Below are 22,994 nucleotides of genomic sequence, written 5' to 3' on the forward strand. Positions count from 1 at the left end.
TAGACCTTTGGCGTTTTCAGTATATGATAGCCTAATGTTGGTATAGTAACTCAATTTTCAAAAAATGTCTCATTTTGGCTCCAATGGTGCATATTGTGTCAAATATGATATTAAATTTTTTTTGTTTCAGTGTTTTTTATTTTTACAAGAAATTCAATTTTTTTATTATTATGATTATGTAATGATAACAATGATGTAATATATTCGTTCCATTAACCGCCCATGTCCCCTATAAGTGCCCACCTAGTGACTTTACAACTAAACAAGCAAACTGTGATATTTTAATATTTTAATATTTTAATATTTTAAAACTGCCCATGCAAATCTGAATCATGGTTTGAAACATATGACACACTGATGTTGATGGATGAATACTTTGTGCCTTTTTACGTATTATGGGTTTAAACAATGTAAAAAGCGCCCACACAAAATGATTTTGTTAAGCACCCTTGGGGGTTAATGGCATGAATACTGTAATTAGTTTTGAGTGATTCAGACTTGTAGTAGGGTACAGAATGGAGGTCCCGTTCTCGGTGTGAGTACAAGAAGTTTTGAAGGTGTTTTTTTATAGATTTTAGGACGCTGAATAAAATGGGAGGGGTGTGTACCATCGAAAAGTGTGGGGAACTCTCGCTAGAGGGCGTTTTTTCAAAATGGCCGCCAAAATCCCTTAAAATTACCATAACTTGGTCAGAGAAGCACCCAGCAGAACGATTCTGATGTCTATACCCATGTTTTTTCAGGGTCAAGGAATCCAATAGAATCATTTACAACAGCCTAGGACCTATCATTCCAAGATGGCTGCCAAAATTTCAAAATGGCCGCCAGTGAACATTAACTTGGCTATATCTCGGGTGCAGAAAGTCCTAGAAGTATGATTCTGGTGTCTATACCCATGTTTACAGGGTCTAGAAATCCATTAGAATAATCTAAAACAGTACAGAACCTTAAAATCCCAAGATGGCCGCCAAAAATTAAAAATAACCACCACTAAAATGCAGAATTGTGGCTATATCTTATCTTATCTGTGGTTTAGACGGCCCTATCCGGAGTTTACGATCCTTACCTGGGGCTAAGATGCCTTAATCTTAGCATAACGCAGTCTAAACCCCAGATAAGGTATCTAAACCCTAAATAAGGCCTATAACCCCAGATTAAGGGACGTAGACCCCAGATAAAGCAGGACAAACCCCAAATAAGGTGCCTTAACCCTAAATAAGGAACATAAACCACAGATAAGGCATCTAAACCCCATGTAAGGTTGCCTTAACTCTAGATAAGGGTCGTAAACCCCAGATAAGGCATCTAAACCCTAGATAACAGACGTAACCCCCAGATAGGAGACGTAAACCCCAGATAAGGCAGTCTAAACCCCAGATAAGGCGCCTTAACCCCAGATAAGGAACGTAAACACCAGATAAGGCATCTAAATCCCAGATAAGGCGCCTTAACCTCAGATGATGGACGTAAACCTAGGATAACACAGTCTAAACCCCAGATAAAGCATCTAAGCCCCAGATATGGGACGTAAGCTCCAGATAAGGCAGCTTAAACCCCAAATAAGGCAGTCTAAATCCCAGATAAGGCAACTAAACCAAGATAAGGTGCCCTAACCCCAGATAAAGGACGTGAACCCAGGACTCTAAACCCCTGATAAGGCGCCCTAACCCCATATAAGGGATGTGAATCTAGGATAATGCAGTCTAAACCCCAGATAAGGCGCCCTAACCCCAGATGAGGGACGTGAATCTAGGATAATGCAGTCTAAACCCCTGCAGATAAGGCACCCTAACCCCAGATAAGGGACGTGAATCTAGGATAATGCAGTCTAAACCCCAGATAAGGCGCCCTACCGCCAGATAAGGGACGTGAATCTAGGATAATGCAGTCTAAACCCCCGATAAGGTGCCTTAAGCCCAGATAAGGGACATTAACTGGAGATAACGCATTCTAAACACCAGGTTAGGCGCCGTAACCGCAGATAAGGAATGTAAACCCCAGATTAGGCAGTCTAACATCAGATAAGGTGCCTTAACCTCAAATAAGGGATGTAAACCAAGGATAACGCAGTCTAAACCGCAGACAAGGCATCTGAACCACACACAAGGCACCTTAACCCCAGCAAGGGGACGTAAGCCCAGATATGGCAGCCTAACAACCAGAAAAGGCGCCTTCCCTCAGATAAGGAGCGTAAATCCCAGATAAGGCATCTAAACCCTGGGTAAGGTGCCTTATCACTTGATAAGGGACGTAATCTGGGGTTTACATCTCTTATCTGGGATTAAGGGGCCTTATCTGGCGTTTAGATGCCTTATCTGGGGTTTAGATTGTTTAGATGGGGTTTAGGTACCTTATCTGTGGTTTAGACTGCCTTATCTGGGGTTTACGTCTCTTTTCTGGGGTTAAGGCACCTTATCTAGGGTTTAGATGCCTTATCTGGGGTTTAGATGCCGTATCTGGGGTTTGCGTTCCTTATCTAGGGTTTAAGGTGCCCTATTTGGGGTTTAAACTGCTTTATCTGGAGCTTACGTCCCTTATCTGGGGTTACGGCGCCTTATCTGGGGTTTAGATGCCTTATCTGGGGTTAAGACAGTGTTATCCCCAGTTAACGTCCCTTATCAGGGGTTAAGGCAGCTTATTTGGGGTTTAGACTGCATTATCCTATATTTACATCCCTTATCCGGGGTTACGGTGCCTTATCTGGAGTTTAGACTGCCTTATCTGGGGTTTACGTCCCTTATCGGGGGTTAAGGTGCCTTATCTGGGTTTAGATGGATCTGGGATTTAGACTGCCTTATCTAGGGTTAACATCCCTTATTTGGGGTTAAGGCACCTTATATTGGGTATAAATGCCTTATCTGGGGTTTAGACTGTGTTATCCTAGGTTTACGTTCCTCATCCGAAGTTAAGGGCCCTTATCTGGGATTTAGATGCCTTTTCTGGTGTTTACGTTCCTTATCTGGGGTTAAGGTGTCTTATCTGGGGTTTAGACTGCCTTATCTGGGGTTTACGTCTCTTATCTGGGGTTTAGATGCCTTATCTGGGGTTTATGACCCTTATCTAGAGTTAAGGCAACCTTACATGGGGTTTAGATGCCTTATCTGTGGTTTATGTTCCTTATTTAGGGTTAAGGCACCTTATTTGGGGTTTGTCCTGCTTTATCTGGGGTCTACATCCCTCAATCTGGGGTTACAGGGCCTTATCTGGGGTTTAAATACCTTATCTGGGGTTTAGACTGTGTTATGCTAAGATTACGGCATCTTAGCCCCAGGTAAGGATCGTAAACTCCGGATAGGGCCGTCTAAACCACAGATACGATAAGATATAGGCAAAATTCTGCATTTTAGTGGTGGTTATTTTTCAATTTTGGAGGCCATCTTGGGATTTTAAGGTTCTGTACTGTTTTAGATTATTCTAATGGATTTCTAGACCCTGTAAACATGGGTATAGACACCAGAATCATACTTCTAGGACTTTCTGCACCCGCAATATAGCCAAGTTAATGTTCACTGGCGGCCATTTTGAAATTTTGGCAGCCATCTTGGAATGATAGGTCCTAGGCTGTTGTAAATGATTCTATTGGATTCCTTGACCCTGAAAACATGGGTATAGACATCAGAATCGTTCTGCTGGGTGCTTCTCTGACCAAGTTATGGTGATTTTAAGGGATTTTGGCGGCCATTTTGAAAAACGCCCTCTAGCGAGAGTTCCCCACACTTTTCGATGGTACAGACCCTCCCATTTTATTCAGCGTCCTAAAATCTATAAAAAACACCTTCAAAACTTCTTGTACTCACACCGAGAACGGGACCTCCATTCTGTACCCTACTATTGGGGAAATGATAATTATCAAAACTGAAGGAACATTGGTATGTGGGGGTCTGACTATCAATCTGTAACCATTTCTATTGCATGAAATAAAAAGCAGGGTTCCTTTTTACACAATGTACATTCTTTTTTAAAGCATCTGGAGCGTAATTATTCAGTTCCTCCTGATTGGCTGGTCACACGATCTGCCGATAGTTGACTAAGCCCCTCCCAGTTTACGCTAAGCCCCTCCTATTTTACACTGAGCCCCGCTCAGTTTACGCTAAGCCCTCACGGTTTACACTAAGTCCCTCCTAGTTTACAATGCTGACAGACAGCGAGCACATACTCCTTCTAAAATGAATCCTAATTGATTTTTTCATTTTAATACAAAATTTTCATTACAGGACCCATGGATAAGAAGTCCGCACAGAAACAAGCCAAAGGCAAGCATGCTACAACAGCTGTGAAACAAGGAATATCCTCGGAACCAGAGACTAACAACAAGGCGCCACCACCGAGACCAAATCAGCCGCCGACCCGACCAGGGGAGCCTCCAACCCGACCAGGGCAGCCACCAACCCAACAGCAGCCAGCTCGTAAAGAGCCAGAGAAAGCGGCAGAAGGGAGTTTCTTCTCGACTTTGGACTGGGAGGAGGAGAAAGCGGCGAAGGAAGCAGCCAAAGGAACCGTCGAAGGAGAAACGCTGCTGGATAACGATGAGGATGACGACGATGAGTTTGGTTCATTTTGGGCAGAAAGATCCAAACCACAAGCAGCAGCACCAGCTCATAATGGTAATGCCACGCAAGGAGAGAAACAAGAAGAGGTTGATTTCTTTGCGTCAAATTTTGGCGCTCCTAACGAGCAGGCGTCGGCAGCGAATCAGGACAGTGGGTTGTTTGAAGCCAATTTTGGCGATACTAATACTGATGGTGTTGATTTGTTGAATAACAGACAGAAACAATCCTCCGGAGAGAACTTGATGGACACAGGTGCTCCACCACCTACCAACTTTGATTTGTTGTCCGGTACAGACTCTGTCAATGCTGCACTATCTTCCAATGCTAGCGGAGGTGGCGGCGGCTTTGGCAATGATCTCTTTGATCCATTCCAGCAGAGAGCGCGAACGCCAAGTCCGTCACCGGTAGAGAAGCCGCAACAACAGAAACCTCCTCAGCAGAACTCTGAGGATCTGTTTGATCCATTCGGTTCAAAACAAGCAAAACCAGTAGCCAAAGAAAATGGTGCAACTCAACCCGAGAAAAAAGTCGATTTTACGATTGGAATGGGTGGTGGTGGTGCTGACGATCTTTTTGATCCATTCTCAGGATCATCAGGTGGTCAGCAACAACAACAGAAGGGAGGATTTGATCCTTTTCTCAGCAGTAAACCACCAAATAGATCGCCTTCTCCTGTACGTGCAAGACCAAAGCCAAGTGGTGCATCGTCCACGACGGACGATCTCTTTGATCCTTTTGGTGGATCTTCGTCAGGTGCAAAATCATCGCCGTCACATTTAGCAGCTCCAAATCTTGAAGGCATGGCAAAGCAGTCTCATAGTCAGGATAATCTCTTGGGAGATTTTGGCGGGTTTGGTGGCGGGGTGCCAGTAACACTCAAACAGGTGAGTCCTGCATTGGGCTATTCCATTTAAAATCAAACTACCCCTGTGGAAGATTAGGCTAAAGTCTTCCACAGAAAGAATATAAGTTTTGAACAGAATAGACAATTGGGTAACTTCCATTTGAAATACTCACTCCAGTTGTGGAAGATGTATGCAAGCCATAATACAGGGGGAGTATAGGTTTAAAAATGATTAACCCTGACTAATTACATTTGAAAAACATACTCCCCATGTAGAAGGTATTTCCAAAATCTTCACAGGGGTCGTGTGAATTTTAAATGGCATATAGGAATATAGTCCATTGAAAGCTGCGTGTTGGCCATAGGCTTCAATGTAAAAATCCCAAGTTTTGCGATATTTTTTCAAAGTATCAAGCGCTATCTCAAGAACCCCTGAACCAATACTAGGCTTGTTTGTACTCATTTTGATGCATTTTTATTCTACTTCCAAATATGGTCAAGAAAATTTTCATTTCTGAATTTTTTAATTTTTGAAAACAAAATCTGCAGTCGACACCCGAAAATGAAGAAAATCAATTACTTGATAATTAATGGCATTTTCATTATCATGTGTCTGGTTTTATTCCGTAACTGAATTGATCTGAGCTAACTAGTGGTTTAGTGTGATTATTTGAAATTCCTTCAACTTTTAATGCTCCTGCAGCATAACTTGCATTTATAACCTCTAAGTAGTGTTATTTTTGGCATTTATTCCGTAAAGCTCCCACAGCATAATTTGCTGAAGGAATTTCAAGTTTGCGTTTTAAATGCATTAATGGGGAGGAGGTACGTTAAAGAATAGCTAGTGCGGTTTCTTCAACTTTAACTTGGTATTTCGGCTCAGAAGCCTTTCCTGACAGTTATTACTATTATTTTGGCATTTAAAGTAAAGAACCAAAAAAGTAAATCCAAATTTGATGGAAATCGTACATTATGGCTTTAAGGTTGCCTCCATATCAATTTAGCTGGAAATGCTGGTATCCATGTTACTAGAAAGTGATTCTTGTAATTACGCCAGCATTTCCTATAGCAACAAACGCTCTCTGAAGACGGTGTTGCCTGGAGACCATACAATACGGACAGATACGGAGCGTACAAATAATTTAGAAATTGACAATATTTGAGACGGGTCTTATTTAGCAACAATACAATAGTTTAATCCAAGTTTAACTTTTTTGTTGTTGTTTTTTATATAAACAGAGTCAAAGTGGTCCCAATTTAGCTGCTTGGGGTGGTGGTTCACCCCATATTAGTCCTCAAACAACTCCCCAGCATACACCCCAGAGCACACCCCAGCACAAACCCATGGGAGGAATGGGTGGATCGGGAGGTGGTGTCAAGGATCCATTTGCTGATTTTGGTAAGTATTGTCCTTCAGTGTTTTTTTTAATTTCAATTAGTTACTGTTTCAGGCGGTAACGTGTGTGGGGGTGTGTGTGTTTGTAAGCAGCATTTCCAAATGAGGACATTCATGTGTGTTGCGATCAAGCTAAATGAGTCTGATGTCGATCAAATCAAAATTCAATTACATTACATGAGCCATTCTCAGAGCTTTATTTTGCTGAAAACCCAATCATAATAAGACTTACGGTTCCAGAGATGTGGTCATTTTAGTGTTGCTCAGAACAAAGCAATACAAGGAAGTTGAATACTATTATTGGCTCTATCTCAAAATCAACATTATCGACATCCGACTCATTTTGCTGGATCATATCACCTATGATATTTTAATTGAAACAATGGACACAGGGATGTGCAGGGGTTACTGTTAGGGGCAAGAGGCTGTAAATAGTGTAAAAATTGTATTTTGAGCTGATCTCCTTATGGGTATAGGACACGTCTATTGATAGTATCATTTCATGAGTGAAAAGTGCTCGTCCTCATTATGGCAGTTGGAAATTTGTCTGAAAGTTTCTCAAAATTGGCAATTTAAGGGATCTAAAATGAGCGTTTATTGCGTTTCAACAGTATTTTTTGTGGCACATGAGAGCACCTCAGACCTATCGAATTGTATTCTGAATACTGAAGCATGTCTTTCTGATATCAAATAATTTTCATTTTTGAAAATCACAATATAATACAAATTTTATGACAAATTATAAAAATTTGATATTTTTCCAATTTTTGATATATAACAGTCCTCGAAGTAAATTATATAAATCTAATGATATATTCTTAAAGTGTATGTAGCAGGGAGGAAAAGCCGACGGTCAATTGAAAATTTTGATCTTTCATATTGAAGTTATGGATTTTTTTCCAAAAGACTTTTTTTGGTGTTTTGGGAAAAAAAATCCATATCTTCAATACTGAAAGGTCAAAATTTTCAATTGATCGTCGGCTTTTCAACCCACCTACATACACTTTAAGTATAAATCATCAGATTTATAAAGTTTACTTCAAGTACTGTTAAATATCAAAAATATCAATTTTTAATGATTTGCCATAAAATGTGTATTAAATTGCGAATTTCAAAAATTCAAAATTATTTGATATCAGAATAACTTTCTTCGTATTCAGAATGCAATTCGATATGTCTGATGTGCTCTAATGTCCCAAAATAAATACTGTCCAAACGTTCATACCCCAGCCCTTAAGCATACAATATTTTTTTCTGTTGACAATCACTGCCTTAATTAATGGTAAAAAGTTCTAAAAAAAATAAAAAAATATTTTTGTTGACAATTGCACAAATTTAATAGTGCCTACAGGAACTTTAAAATTAATGGGGCCTAAAGGTCTGTTCATACTACCGCATTTGCGATGCGTTGCTTTGAGATGCGGTGCGTTGCTGCACTGCATCGTACTGCAAACTACAGCATTGCAATATCGCAATAAAGTTAAATACATTTTAACTTGGAAATGCGACGAGTTGCAACAAAAAGTAATTGATATATCGGCATCGCAAAGAACGCATCGCAAATGCGGTGGTAGTATGAACGGACCTTAACACATGTAGTGTGTCTGTGTGATGTGTATGTTCTGCTAGCAAGTCTTTTGTAAGTTTTCTTTTTGATTGTTTATTCATGTTAAAGCCATATTTTAACATTTGCTGAGGAGGACCCCCTCAATATTTTTCAAAATTCTGGTTTGTACACAATTGTAAGGTATAGTAACCTAACATGCCCTGCAATAATCAAGACTTCAAGTGCTATAGTTTTTGAATAAACCGTGTGAACAAGACAGTTTATTATTACGATGGAAATATTAGTTGAATGCGTACACAATGTTCATAACACAGTAAGTAGAGCAGTTGTGACATAAGAATTAACCCGACTCATATTTGAAACTAACATTTAGTGGGAAAAAATACAATTCTCTTTCTTATGGAAATGTTACAATATGGCTTTAAGCTGTGCATAATTTAAATGACAAGTATAGTAGCCAGCATAATTCCTCTTTATTTTGTTCTTGCACCACAGGGAGCTTTGGCAACAATCTACCGGCCAGCAAATCAACTGGCAACGTACCCAATAAGTCCTCCAAAGGTGCTCCGCAACAGAACTTTGGCTCATGGCAGCCTAAAGAGACCCCACAGCGCCCTAATGTATACAGCAGCCCATCAGCGTCGCCTCAACATCAGACAAGACAAGCCACGCCTCCACCACAGAAACCCGCACAGCAGAGCCAGCCTAATTATTTTGCAGCAAACTTTAGCGGTGCTAGCGTTATTGGATCGAGAGGCGAGAGGGGGAAGAGGGCACCAATGTATATGTCATCCGGTAAATGAATACTCCTGATTCCAGAAAAATACACCAGTAAATTTTTGTAATCAAAAAATTTTATCCTGATTGTGCAAAAAAATGAAACATAGCTAAATCCTAATCCTTTAGTTATTGCTAACTGGTAATGAAAGTAAAATTTTGATGTTTGGTGAATATTTGTAAATTTGTTTTTATCAGATTGTTTTCACATTTGCCATTTATTTGGTCCATTTAGCGCACCTATGCTTATTCCAAAAATATGAATATTAAGATGTTCTGCTTTATTTATCAAATGACTGATACTCCTTTTCCCAAAGAAATGTAGTTTTACAGTAAAAAAGAAATGATTTGAATAATTACAGGTGTCGGACAATCCTCAGCCAAAGGAGCAGACTTTGAAGACTTACTCTCCTCCCAAGGCTTCAGTAGCAGCAAGAAAGATCAGAGAACAATTAATGAAATGAAGAAAGAAGAACTGGTGAAAGAGATGGATCCTGAAGTACTTAAGGTATGCAGTGAACTTTGTATGAAAAAAGAGCAAGCTCTAAGGCAAAACAACGCCTGATGGACCCAGATTTGTTTTTGATTTGTAAAGAATTGATGTGCCATGCCTTGCCGTTTTAGACGAGTGTTTGCTCTTGCTCGCCACCACTCGCTCGCCACCACTCGCCACCACTCGCCTAAACTCAATTTCTAGGGTTAGGGTTATTTAGACACTAAATATTGCTTACTGCGGATCATCATGATCTGATACGAATATAACTTAATAGTCATCTCAGATCATGATCACCCAATATATCCTGAAAATGAAAGAGGATTAACAGTCCGTTAGTATTTCATAATCGTATGAATGATCTTTCAGACCTAAAGAATGATTCAACGACTACATATTACTAGCTTTTTTTTTGTGAGTGCCGGACGGCCTTGTCGAGTGTAGTGACAACCCTGCACTTGCCTAGCATCATGCTAGCGAGTGATTGACCACTCGCCATTAAAATCTAGACTACCTAACATCATGCTAGCGAGTGATTGACCACTCGCCATTAAAATATAGACGGCAAGGCCTAATGTGGGGTTTCAATGCAAGTTACATACACGCTACATGTCACTCCAGATAAAAAAATATTATTCCGACCTAATAATATTCAGATTGTACTCCCATCTTTCATCTTTTCATCAGCAAGAGTGATCTATATCATCAGGCCATGACCTCAGAGTAGATCACAATCTGTAAGGCTCCTATACTCTGATCAGCTCATAGGACGGACTCGTAACCTTGTACATCGGGAGGGCGAGGTAGCGCAGCGGTAGTTCCCTCGCTTTGCACCACTGAGGTCCCGGGTTCAAGCCCCAACACGGCCCAAGGACTCATGTGCACTTGGTTTATCCCGATTCCATGCTTGCTCACATAAGTTTTCTCCGGGATCTCCTCCTGCTTTCAAAAAATCGGTGATTAGTTGTTTGGTTATCAAAAACTTCCTTCAACCAATGGAATTTGGGTAGCTGCACAGATAAATGGTGGATATGTTACAATCTAAGTGCGGATAGGTTTGCGCTATTCCAGCTGCACAATGCCTAGTTGATGTGATCTGATTGTGATGATTCACCATGGCAGCTAAATTATAGCGATTTGAACACTCTTTGATATGTGGTAAGGTCGCTATATAAATACGGAAATTTTATTGATATAGAATGGCATACACATAGCTAGGCACAACACCTACGCGAACTGCGCTTTAGGTATTACGCAACTGACATGCGTATTTGTGAATTTACGCTGGCGTAAGTTGGAACTTTGCGGGCATAAGTTGGAACTTTATTGACTCGTGCAGTGACAAAAAACGAATAATTGTCGCCTATTACCAGCTGATCATAGTATAGAAACCTATGCCTGTCCTTATTGAGTGATGGCTTATCCACTTTGATGTACACTCCATCCCTGTTGTAGTTATGCCTAGGCAATAGCATGGGATTTATTACACATGCCAGTAACATCCTTTTTTGTTGTCCTTTGGAGACCAAGAATTAATGGGAGTTTGCATAATGTGTAATATAACATTACTAGTTGTTCTTAATATTAATACATTGATCTTATAGGAAGTGAGTCAAGGAAGCCAATAATTGCAATTATATTTCCATATAGGTGTTGCGGTTCGAGTCTAAAGCTGATTAAATGAAGCCTTGGGATTTCCTTTATGGGACTCATGCCATTCTTCTTGTGTGTCAGCTTTATTTGTCTCAATATTTTGAGTGGAAACAATGCTAGTCATGCTCACCTCTGAACTGGCTTAAGGCAATCCTTACCAAAATCTATTTTCTTTTTTTTTTTTCTGTTGTAGATCCAGGAATGGACGCAGGGCAAGCAATGCAACATCCGTGCATTGATATCAACACTTCATACTGTATTATGGGAGGGAGAGAAGAGGTGGAAACCAATTGGACTGCATCAGTTAACACAGCCAGATCAGGTAATACTTAGGTGAAATCATATTGGAGGAAATGTTTAGGATTTCTTAACTACAGTAGGTATAGGAGCATTCTGATAATTTTGTGCAATATCTTCCAAAGTAACAGTACATTTTTTTCACTATGTAAATGAGTCATTTTGTAAAGCTGAATTTATACTCCATCACTTTTGTATTAAAATGAATCGTACAGATGCTCAGTGCATAAACGATTGTGATTTTGCGCACCGCATAAGCTTGCAATTTCTGTTATAGCGATCAAGTATAAATTCAACTTAAGAAATAACCACACTAAAGTTTAGTCTGTTCATCAGCTACATATCAATGTCATGTTTGTTTATGGAGGCTGCCAATTTAGATTTACATCCTCTGCAGTGCATTTGTGAGTATGAATTTGTTGCCAGCATATAAAAATGCTTTGAAATTCTGCAATTTTATCGAAAGCACTGGTAATATTATTTGGCTTGGGTTTTGCTGTATATAGCTTCAACTAACAGGGGAAATGAACATTGAAATACAAAGCACACATCGCTAGCGTTAATCGTGAAAAGGTGATGGGAAATTACAAAGAAAATACTTTTGGGCATCTTGATGATGAAAATGACTTGAAACATGACATCAGACATTATTTTTGAGACATGTTGGCCTATCTTTGGAATGCGAAACTCACACTCCTCAAGGGAATCTGCCATGGGGTTGGGTATAAGATATCATTTTGGTCGTATGCTTAAATTTGCTCATTAACATTATACATAAAATGCGACCTCGCTTTGTGGTCTGAATAGACCATTTCAAATAATGATCGGAAAAGTTAAGAAAACCAGGTGCAGTGAGCAGTATTGATTTAATAAACTAAGGGGTAAAATTGGCGGACAGGAAATCTCATGAATCGCTGTACCCTTTATATCTAATAAAATACAGCTTAATAGCCAATGTCAACATTGGGTCATCAGGTAAAATACTTTCCTAACATATTGAACTAACACCTCAATAAATTTTCATCATTTTTCGGCACTTTAGATGTGGAAAAATTGAATTAAACATCAATATCTCTCACAAAATATCTCTTACCCCATGCTGATTGTGTCTTTCATGCAGACTTGTGTTCAGGTTAAACATTTGCATTTGTGTTAGCGTTAATGACCCAGAATTATAAACTGGGGTCATCCAAAACAAGCAGCAGCTGCCTTTGGAAAACTTTGATTTGAAAAGGTCTATTGTAATATAATCTGGGAAAGGCTGTTCAGTTTTATGCTATTTGTTAATCGGTTATTTATATCTTATCATTAATTTGTTTCAAATTTGGTAAGAATGAAAGTGAGATATATGCACAAAGAAGGAGCTAAACGATAAAAAAACATATACGAAAATGGACATAAGAAATTTCAGAACCTTGCAACCATGTATGCTCGGAACTTTGGGGTATCAACATCAGGAAGCACCTGGGATGGGCAAAGTTAATGCTTAAAGCTGTTCAGAAAGGCTATTAACTAACTAATTAACTACTATGATATAGCTCAGCATTACAAAACAAGGCCATGGCAACATATATTTCAACTTTCTGAATCCATAGTATGCAGCGGTATAGCCAGCTTTTTATGTTGGCGGGGAGGGGGTTGGAATTGGGCACCAAATTGCAAATGTATCGATGGTCCAACAATGTTGACACCAAATCAAATTCATCCAGTTTCAGGAACTTGAAAATAAAAAGCAATTTCACATCATTGGCCTTGTGACTACATGTATGTGACTACTTGTATATTATCAATGCATCTTGCAGTCATCAAGAACTCTTTAACTGGCATGTGGCTAAGGCTGTTTGTTTCAATTTTTCTAAGCATTTAAATGGCTTCCAGACATATAAATGTTTAATATTGACAGCCTTATATGTTACAAGATGTACCATTGGGTTGTGATGCACCGACGGACTGTTGGTACTGGAGGCCAGGGCCTGCCCAGTCACTATATATGCCACTGTCAGTATGCTGTAGAAGTGGTGTGAGAGTTCAGGTTAAAATCTGAATTCATATTTTTTGATCTTGATTTTTATCTCTTTTTATGCACATCCTCTGTACAGAAGTATAGGAGCTTTCCAAATGTCAGACTTTTTTTTTTATCTGTGGTCACTCACACCCCTGTATTACAGTTAAAATCCTTACACCCCCTATGGAAGACATGACCTTGTGGGAATTTCAAATGGGGTTATACCTGAATGCAATGGGTGACTCCATTGTAAATCTACACCCTCTGTTTGGGATATTAAGGTCATGTCTTCTACAGGGGGAGTATGGATTACAACTGGAACAGCTTAATGTCAAATTACATTGGGCATTACTAATTATTATCTCATCTGTATTAATTTGTCTCTTTCAGGTGAAGAAGTTCTACAAGAGAGCGTGTCTATCAGTACATCCCGACAAGCACACAGGCACTGAAAACGAATCCATATCCAAACTCATCTTCATGGAACTCAACGACGCCATGTCCGACTTTGAGGAATCGGGAGCCAAGCCGCTCTTCTAGTCAACTTGTTAATTTTCTTTTTCAGGTGAAGAAGTTTTACAGGAAAGCATGTCTATCGGTCTACCCTGATAAGCACACAGGCACTGAAAACGAATCAATGGCCAAGCTCATCTTTATGGAACTCAACGACGCGATGTCTGAATTTGAGGACTCTGGAGCCAAGCCGCTCTTCTAATAACCTGCACTATGGACCAGAGTGATGTCATCCCCATGACACAGTTATGGCACAAAATTTGATCTTGAGTTGTGGAGTATGAATTTTTGTGCCCACTGCATAGAAAAGTCATCTGATGACTGTATTCAAATATTGGGGTAAAAGAACTTTGCCTTGATAGATGAGCATGTTTAAGATCCCGATGCTGTCATTTGTGTATATATGACATGATCAAGGGAAACGAGAAACCCAGCCTAATCACTGGTTATGCCATGGTGCCGGCAGTCATACATATTATTGTTAATCCTTGAAAAAAAAATGTTCAGGTAGTGTGTATATAGAAGAAAATGGAATCTATTTTAAGACATTCCTTCTTAAAAGAAATATGCTATAAGTACCATTACTGGGATTCTCTAACAGAAAAGCTATTCCACTGAATGAATGTATACTAAAGTTGTGCTAATTCTGTGTTTATATGCTACAAAAATGATCATTCCAGGAAAAAAAAAGATTATACATTGTTTTTGTATCATTCCATTTAACACTTAACAGTATAAAAACAGGGCAGCTGGTTGGTTTTTAGTCTAAATAGGACTAAAATTAGCTCAATCCCTCCCTCCCAAGGTTTCCCCCTTTGATGAATACCAACTGTTTAAATTTAAAAATAGCCCTCAACCCATCCATCCCGAGGTTGCCCCCCTGTCACAAGTACCGCATGACATGTGCTGGAATGAAAAAAATTATGTATAGTTTGAATATTGTACAGGTTAGGAATGTTAAGCCTAAAGTATTATAATGCCAGTACTGAATGTATGTAATCCTCACATATATACGCATACACCCCCACACACAAACAAACAAAATATTTTAAATTTAATAATGCGGCATTGAAGTTCATATGATATCTTAATGCCATTTTTTTGGAAACCCTATATCTTGTTGTATGTGTTTTAGTTTTATGTCCCATTTCTGCAATGGAAGTTTGTATGAATTGAAAGCATGAAATTATAGTCATTGCAAAGATTACATTAAGGCTTTGCATGGATCCGCCATCTTGCTTCCAAAACGAGGTTCTCCCTGCACACGCATGCGCAAATTGTGCTTTTTTGTTTCTTGTGCTTTTCTAGCAACGTGCCAGAAGGCTTCTGCAACACGTACACAGTATTTAAAGCATGCGTTTGACAGGCGTACGCACACACAGCACACACTTTGCAGGTAGAACCTCGTTTTGAGATGACCCTGAGATCGGTGAATTGGGCTCTTGAAATCTGACATACGGCCACATACACCATGTTGGAAATGTAAGAAAAGTCTTCCACAGAGGGAGTACGTTTTTCAAATGGAATTATCTAGGATTATTTTGAAACTCATACTACCCCTGTTTATGGCTTTGCCCGTATCTTCCACAAGTATTTCCAAAGGAAGTTATTATATATTCTATTTGAAACTCATACTCCATCTGTGGAAGACTTTAGCTAAATTTTGTGATGGTTCTCCAGTTTCTGGAGAGGCCTTTATAAATAGGCTATTCCAGTTGAAATCCATACACCCTATGGAAGACAAGTGTGAATTTTAAATGGCTTTACCTAAATAGGTACATTTATTTGAAATGTGGGAGATTAAGGTCATGTCTTCCATACGAATTTCAATTCGGTCGATTCACAATACTATGCGCCACCAGCGGTAGCTGGGGAAAGGCCAAAAGACGCAGTGCATCATGGGAAAATGTCGACATCCGAATCCCGCATAATACGAATACAACACAGGAACATGTCAATGTGTGTTTAAATGTCAATATAATTATGTTACACACGAATGAACACTAAACAGCAGTTTACAATAATTGTAGTACATCTATTGATCACACGGAATCCTTTGTGGAGCTGTTTTCAGCATTATTACGATTGTATTATCACACTCGCGTAAAAATCCAATGGTGGCTAGGAAGGCGATGTCGACCCTTGAGGTCAAAAATGGACTAGCAAGAGTAACCGATGGCGGCGCATTGTATTGTGAATCACGAGAATTGGAATAGAAATTGGAATTTTCTTAAACAAAATTCAAAAATTTCAGTATTGTATATTGTAATGACCATATTAGGAATCGATATGAGAAATGCTTTACAATTAGTACAAACAAGCCTAGTATTGGTTCAGTGGTTCTTGAGATAGTTCTTGATATTTTGAGTAACTGTCTCAGTCAGCACTTGAACTTTTAATGTAGAAGACCTATATGGCCAGCATGCAAAGTATTTAGTCCAAAGCTAAGTTCATAATGAACCCTTAAATTAAACCTGCATAATAGTATTAAGTCAGGTGTGCATATAATTTATAGAATTAGTGTATAATTATGTGTGTGATTTTTAAATAAATGCTGAAATGTAACAACAATGACCCAAATTGTGTTTCTTAATGTCCAAGACATTTTGAAAATCACAATAAAACAAAATTATTAGAGGTTAATTGTAATAGAAATGATTGTTTTAGACTTGGTCTGTCCTTTAGTGAATTAGATATATAGTACATCCAGTGATAGATGTATATACCATTTTTCACCATGATGTGGCAGTGACGTCAACGCATTTATGCGGTGTCTTTAAGCGTGTGCGTGTGTACACCAGTGCTTTGAGGCTGTGCCCAATGAAACGTGTACTAACGTCACTGCCACAGAGTGAAAAATGGTATAGATAGAAATGAACCATTGGAGAACCTATGCAAATAATGTTAACCATTGATTATGTTGGTACTTAACAGTACTATCATTTCATTAATACAAGAATGACCAAATAGTGGTAGTACCACAGAGAAGTGATGGTATTGGGTTGATCCATTTGAAGTGCACACTTTTTCTGTGGAAGATTTTGGAAATATCTTCCGTTGAGGAGTAAGAAGTTTTAAACAGAATTGGCACATTAACCAACTCTGTTTTAAAACTTGTCCTCCCTCTGTGGAAGATTGAATTTGAATCTTTCTCAGAGGGTGTATGAGATTCATTTGATACTCCCCCTTGTCAGATGTTTCCAAAATCATGCCCAGAGGGAGTGCAGACTTTAAATGGATAAGCCTGTTTGTATAACTTGATATGTATATTTTGGTGCCATGTATGATTTGTAAACAAAGATTGTATTTTAAAGTAAAAGTAAACCTGTTTAGAATCCTGTTACCATAGTTACCCTTACTGTTAAATGGTTACTTTTGATCTTGAAATTTAGCAGACAATTTTCATTCATTTTTTTATGGATTTGCCAATTTGATGCTGTCAAGTTAAATTATGAATATATATAATTTTTTGTCACCTGTGTGTGCATACATGAGCCCGATTATAATAAGACTGCAGTAATTGTAGGTTACAATGGGCCATTCCAGTTGAAATGCACAGCCCCTATGGATGACATGACCTTAATCTTCCACACAAGGAGTATGAATTTCAAATGGGGTGTGAAACCTGAAAAGGTGGTTCATTTTGAAATTCACAGTCCTTGTGTAATACTTGTATCCTATCTTTGATATCCGATCTTGTCTTTAGGTGATGAAAAAAGAAAACCCTGTTCTACATACATGCTTGAGCGACCCAGATTTTCCCAAATTTGGGAAACAAAATTTTTTCTGTACAAATGAACGCCGACACAAAATTCAAAAACATCAGGAACAATTATTTTTTTGCATATTTCAGATTTTGTCTATTTTTGAGGTCATTTTGCACAAAAAAAAAGCCTGACAGACCGAATCTACTTGAAAGTTCTGTCCGCTCATAGTACAAGGATTTTTTTTCGTCACCTTATCAGAGTCTCTTCACATTTGTGACCATCCACCACGAAATGGTAGTAAAGTCGGCTCTAGATCATTTTCTGTTTATTGCAGATTTTGAAAGAATGCACTTTCAGCTTTAAAATGACACATCAACCAGCTTCAACGGACATCTGGAAGTGAAGTTATGGTTCAACAAAGGTTGAATTCCTAATATATTTTGCATAGAAATCCATATACTGTTTTTGACTGTATCTCAAATTGGAAAATGCCGACTTTACGACCAGTTTGTGGTGGATGGGCACATTTGTCCATTTCAACAGCACAATTTGAGTGAATTTGAGGGTATTCTGATTCAGCTAATGAGGTCCTCGACTCCTTGTCCATTGGATTCATCATTACCTCCTCTTTTCACTGAATGGGACTTAAATTATTGTCATATACCACAATAATGTTCATGTCATATTAGGAATTGCACATACCTGTTGAGTGCACTGAGTGTCAAACATACCACTTTTAATTTGACAGTTTTTAATTTTGTGTTTTTATTTTGTAAATGAAGTGAAATGAATTTGCCAAGCATGATTATGGGCCATGGAATGCAGTTGGCCACATGATATTGCCAAAGTTTGCTGAGGGTACTTGAATTCTTATTTTTTTGACAGGGGTGTACTGTGTGCAGTGGCGGCGCCAGGAATTCCTTCTGGGGGGCTAAGTGAATTTGCTCAAAATTTGACAATTTCCCAATTTGGGGTTTTTACTGGGGGAAACTGGGGGGGGGGCAAGAGTTCTGACTTGGGGGAACTGATCCCCCCCACATGCCCACCCCTGGCTCCACCACTGACTGTGTGGAAGAGAAGAAAATTATCAACACGTCTGGGTCACCATTCACATTACTGTATTTATGCTTACCATGCTTATTTTTTATATTGTTACATAATTGCAGCTGTAAAAAATGGCCCAAAATATGGATTGTATGCGTAGATTGTTCTGTGTTGGATCCTACAGTTGGATCTTGCACATAATGATAGAGGGTCAAGTGTAATTGGATCCTGAACATAATAATGAGAATCAGGATTAGTAATGTGGTGGGCGCTTATGAGCGGCTTATGGAATGAATACAATACCTTGGGTAACCTTTTGTAGGGTGAAGACTGGACATGTAAATGTATTATTTGTATCTAAATCTGTTCATAATTCTAGCTCCAATCCCAGTACTATGTCTTAATATTATTCAAATAAAGGGGATAGTACAAGAAGGGCAATCTGCAATAGCTGCCAGGTGTCACATTTTAGGCTATCTACATTATAGAATGCAGAAATTGTCAAATGTCTATAGGGTAGCTATTTGCAGATGGGACTATCTTGCACTAACCCCTCAAAATTGCAAAATTGCATAATATTAGTTATAGTTTGATCAGCTCATAATCAGTGGTAGACCCACGATAAGGCCAAAAAAAAAATGTTGTTTGTTTGTCCTCCACCGCCCGCTCCTCAGATGAAGGCCTGACCAATATTTTTTTTTTTCAATTTTTTTTTTTATAAAAATAAGTAAAATTCAATTTTTTTTCCAGATTTGGAGTATCTCTGGACCTCTTTCATGGTTGAAAATTTTAAAAAAGTCCACCAAATCATTAAAAGACTATGACATAAACACAAATTATAACTTTAACTGCATATTAAAGAAGCAAAATGTTGTTTTTTTTAAGTCACCATGAATGATTGTAGCATTTAGCTCTAGCAAGGTCCAGAAATACTCCAAATCCGAAAAAAAAATTAAAAAAAAAAAAAAAAATCTGCCCGCCCCCACATCCTCTTTCAAAGCTGTGGAGGACAAACAAACAATTATTTTTTTTTTTTCCTAAGAGTCAATATAGTTGACCTTTCTGGTCTATATTTGTGCGTGTTAAATAAAGTAGACAAAGTATAGGACTTCAATTTAATTTGCAATGCTTCTGGCGAAATGTCACAAGGCAATTCTCAAATAAAATGTATTGATATTATTCCGCCATGTTATAATTTCCGCCGATTACGAGCTGATCAAACTATAATATTTTTTTAATATCTTTGTATCCTGGTATCAAGTTTTATGTAGTTTCTTGTAGCTTTGTTTGAGTATTTGTGTTCGAGCATAATTATCGGAAAGTTTAGTAGATTTTATCAAATAGTAACTCATCTTTGTTTTTAGACTTTTGTATGTTCCCCTTCCCTCTTGGAAATGTTCATACATTAGGATAACCCCCCCCTCCCATTACTTGTTTGTTTTGGACTAGGCTGAAAGTTGATATCATTTGTTTGACAGTGGTGGCATTTATCAAGGGTGGTGAATTCCGGGTGAGGTGGGATTAAAATTGACGGAACAAAGAAAAAAAATGCGTAAATTTTTTGCATTTTTTGCTCAAGAAAATGTAATTTCAGTGATTTTATGCTTGGGGGGGGGGAGTTGAGGTGGGGCAGGGTTTCCCCACCCAACTCCATAATGCTGCCACTGCTTATTGATATAACTTACTCATGACTGCTGATAAAAAAGCAGTTTTGCACCTGTGACTCTATAAGAGCATGTATTTTGTTAGATTTTTAATTTTGAATATATAGTGTAATACCAAACTTTTGTTGAAATAATTGGAATCGTCATAGAACATATGTGAAATGAATTATATTATATAATATATAATAATGATATTGTAAAATTTTTGATTTGTTTTGTTCCCAATTTGTAATAGGATAACACTTTGTTTATATTGACCTATGGGAAAGTTGTCATTACAGTGTGCCCTTACCAGTAACACAGCATAGTCAGGTTCTAGCCCAGTGACTTATGGCAATCCTGTGTTTCCGCTATTCTATATATTTAGCCCGAGGGCTAACCAAGGAGTGTTTCTTAACTTTGGTTTGGATAGGGATGTGATGCTGCCGACTTTTACTGAAACCGAGGATTGCCAGAGTGACTACGGTTCTTATTGAAGCCACCCACCCCAAATAGTGATTTAATGTTTCACAAGTTGACCTGTGGATGTCAGGAGTAAAAGGCTCTATATATTCATTGGCACTAAAAGTCTCTCATTTTGAATGGAGAGGTTTTTTTTTAACACAGATGATGCTTGGTTACATGCATTAACCAGCACACCTGTCATGTTGAATGTTAATATTCTATGACCACCCCCTAATGAAAGTAACCCCTAGTGATTTTGTTGTAATTAGTTATAGGCCGATATGAAAAGTTCAGGTGCGAAATGCGATATATCCAGTGGCTGCTTTGTGTAGTTTGGTATTGTTATTTTATACAACGAGATACTTTGTAATTTGCTAATTATTGGGCACTAGTTAGCGTGAGTATATTGAAAATTTGTGATCATTATAAAAAAAAATGACCACAAAAATATAAAATAACACAATAAATAACATTATTATTTATATCAGCCTTCTGAGTAATACAATAAATCCGCATATCGTATTGTGTTTGCGAAGTACGCGGACGACTACCATATTTAAAAGAATGCATGCGCAGATGATGTGCGCACGTGTGCATTTCGCTAATTGGCATTACGCTTAATTAATTTTACCAAGCCAGTCTGATAAAAGTAATAATAATATTGAATGGCTTATTTTTACGAATTTATCACACTAGATAGAAAAATATTACACTTGTCTTTGACTCGTGCAATATTTTTTGTATCTCATTCAATATAATTCTTGTTATCATGGTGTAGATAATTCATCCAGTTGGTAAATCAAGAGTACAGAAATAAATCAAATACTGGAACTTACGTTTCGTTAACGCAACGTTTCGTCCGAAACCATCGGACATCATCAGGTGACTGAATTAGGTCGATTGGTCATGTGAGAGACGCGTGGGACCAGACCCCGGGGACCAGGCACTGAAAGAAATTGATCGCCGTCTCTCATGTGACCAATCGACATAATTCTTGTTTCATACTCAAAGCCATCCAATATTATATAAATAGTGAAAAAAAGACAATATCACAAGGCAGCATTGACATATTATCACATTTTGCTCCTGAATTCTTCATATTAATTTGGATGTTTAGAGTCTGTACTATAAGACCTAATTCCATTGCAATAAATGATCACATGAAACGGAGGTCTGTATATTATTAAGAGTATTATGAACTTGAAGAAATTGAAATATATATCACAAATGTTAAGTACTTTTGTTGTTGGTCTCTTGTGTTGTCATTATTATAGTGTTTAGAATGGGCTATCCCAGGCAAGACTGCTGAAAGGGGGGAGCTGACTAGCTGCCCCATTTCCCCCTGGCTACGCCACTGCATACATGCATTTAAAAAACTAAATACGGAAAGTAAAAGTAAACCTTGACATGTAGAAAATTATCTTTAAATGTCTTTCACTATATAATACAGAACGGTTCTTAAAAATGGGACGAGATGCTTGAAGTGGTTTTTGGCTATCTAAAAGAAGGAACGAAAAAGTAGAGAAGATGAAAAAAGTTAAGTTTTCTGCGTTTTGAGCCCAGGGTCCCTAACGTGCCAAAGCACTCATCGGCAAAAAGAGTATTATAGGCATGGGTGTTTCGCTGGCCTGCCTAAGTCATAACGCATTGTTTCATTGGCTCTGCGCTATGACCACCCTTGGTCAGGGGCATCTGGGACATCTACTTTCAGCCCTGGGCACCCTGACCAAAAGTTACACCACTGTGATGCACCCTCCTCCCCCCTAAGTCAAACCGTGCATATGACTGGGGGGATTGCATCACAGTGGCGCCACTTTGGGTGTCCGGGGTCGAAAGTAGATCGGGTGTTCCTAATCAAGGGTGTGCATAGTGCAGAGCAAATCAAATGTTGGTATTCAAAGCCATTCCCAATAACTTGGGTATGGCTTTGAATACCTAAACCAATAATGCAGATCAAATTTATTGTGTGTTTCAATGAATTTACGTTAATAAAGAAATGTTTTCATCTTCTCCAATGTCTTTACTTTTGAAAAATTCATC

At 38.5% G+C, this 22,994-nt stretch overlaps 1 protein-coding gene across 1 annotated transcript in view; it reads left to right on the top strand.

Annotated features, from left to right (window-relative positions):
• LOC140145878 (cyclin-G-associated kinase-like) overlaps nt 1–22,188 on the top strand; it is a 53,375-nt gene extending 31,187 nt beyond the window's left edge. Inside the window, 6 exon segments of the mRNA XM_072167575.1 lie at nt 4,215–5,434; nt 6,634–6,793; nt 8,853–9,152; nt 9,497–9,642; nt 11,474–11,602; nt 14,148–22,188. Of these exon segments, the coding sequence (XP_072023676.1) occupies nt 4,215–5,434; nt 6,634–6,793; nt 8,853–9,152; nt 9,497–9,642; nt 11,474–11,602; nt 14,148–14,297 (2,105 nt within the window). The 3' untranslated portion in view covers nt 14,298–22,188.
• Nucleotides 22,189–22,994: the final 806 nt, after the last annotated feature.

The sequence above is a fragment of the Amphiura filiformis genome, chromosome 2, assembly GCF_039555335.1.
Source record: "Amphiura filiformis chromosome 2, Afil_fr2py, whole genome shotgun sequence".
NCBI classification, from domain to species: domain Eukaryota; kingdom Metazoa; phylum Echinodermata; class Ophiuroidea; order Amphilepidida; family Amphiuridae; genus Amphiura; species Amphiura filiformis.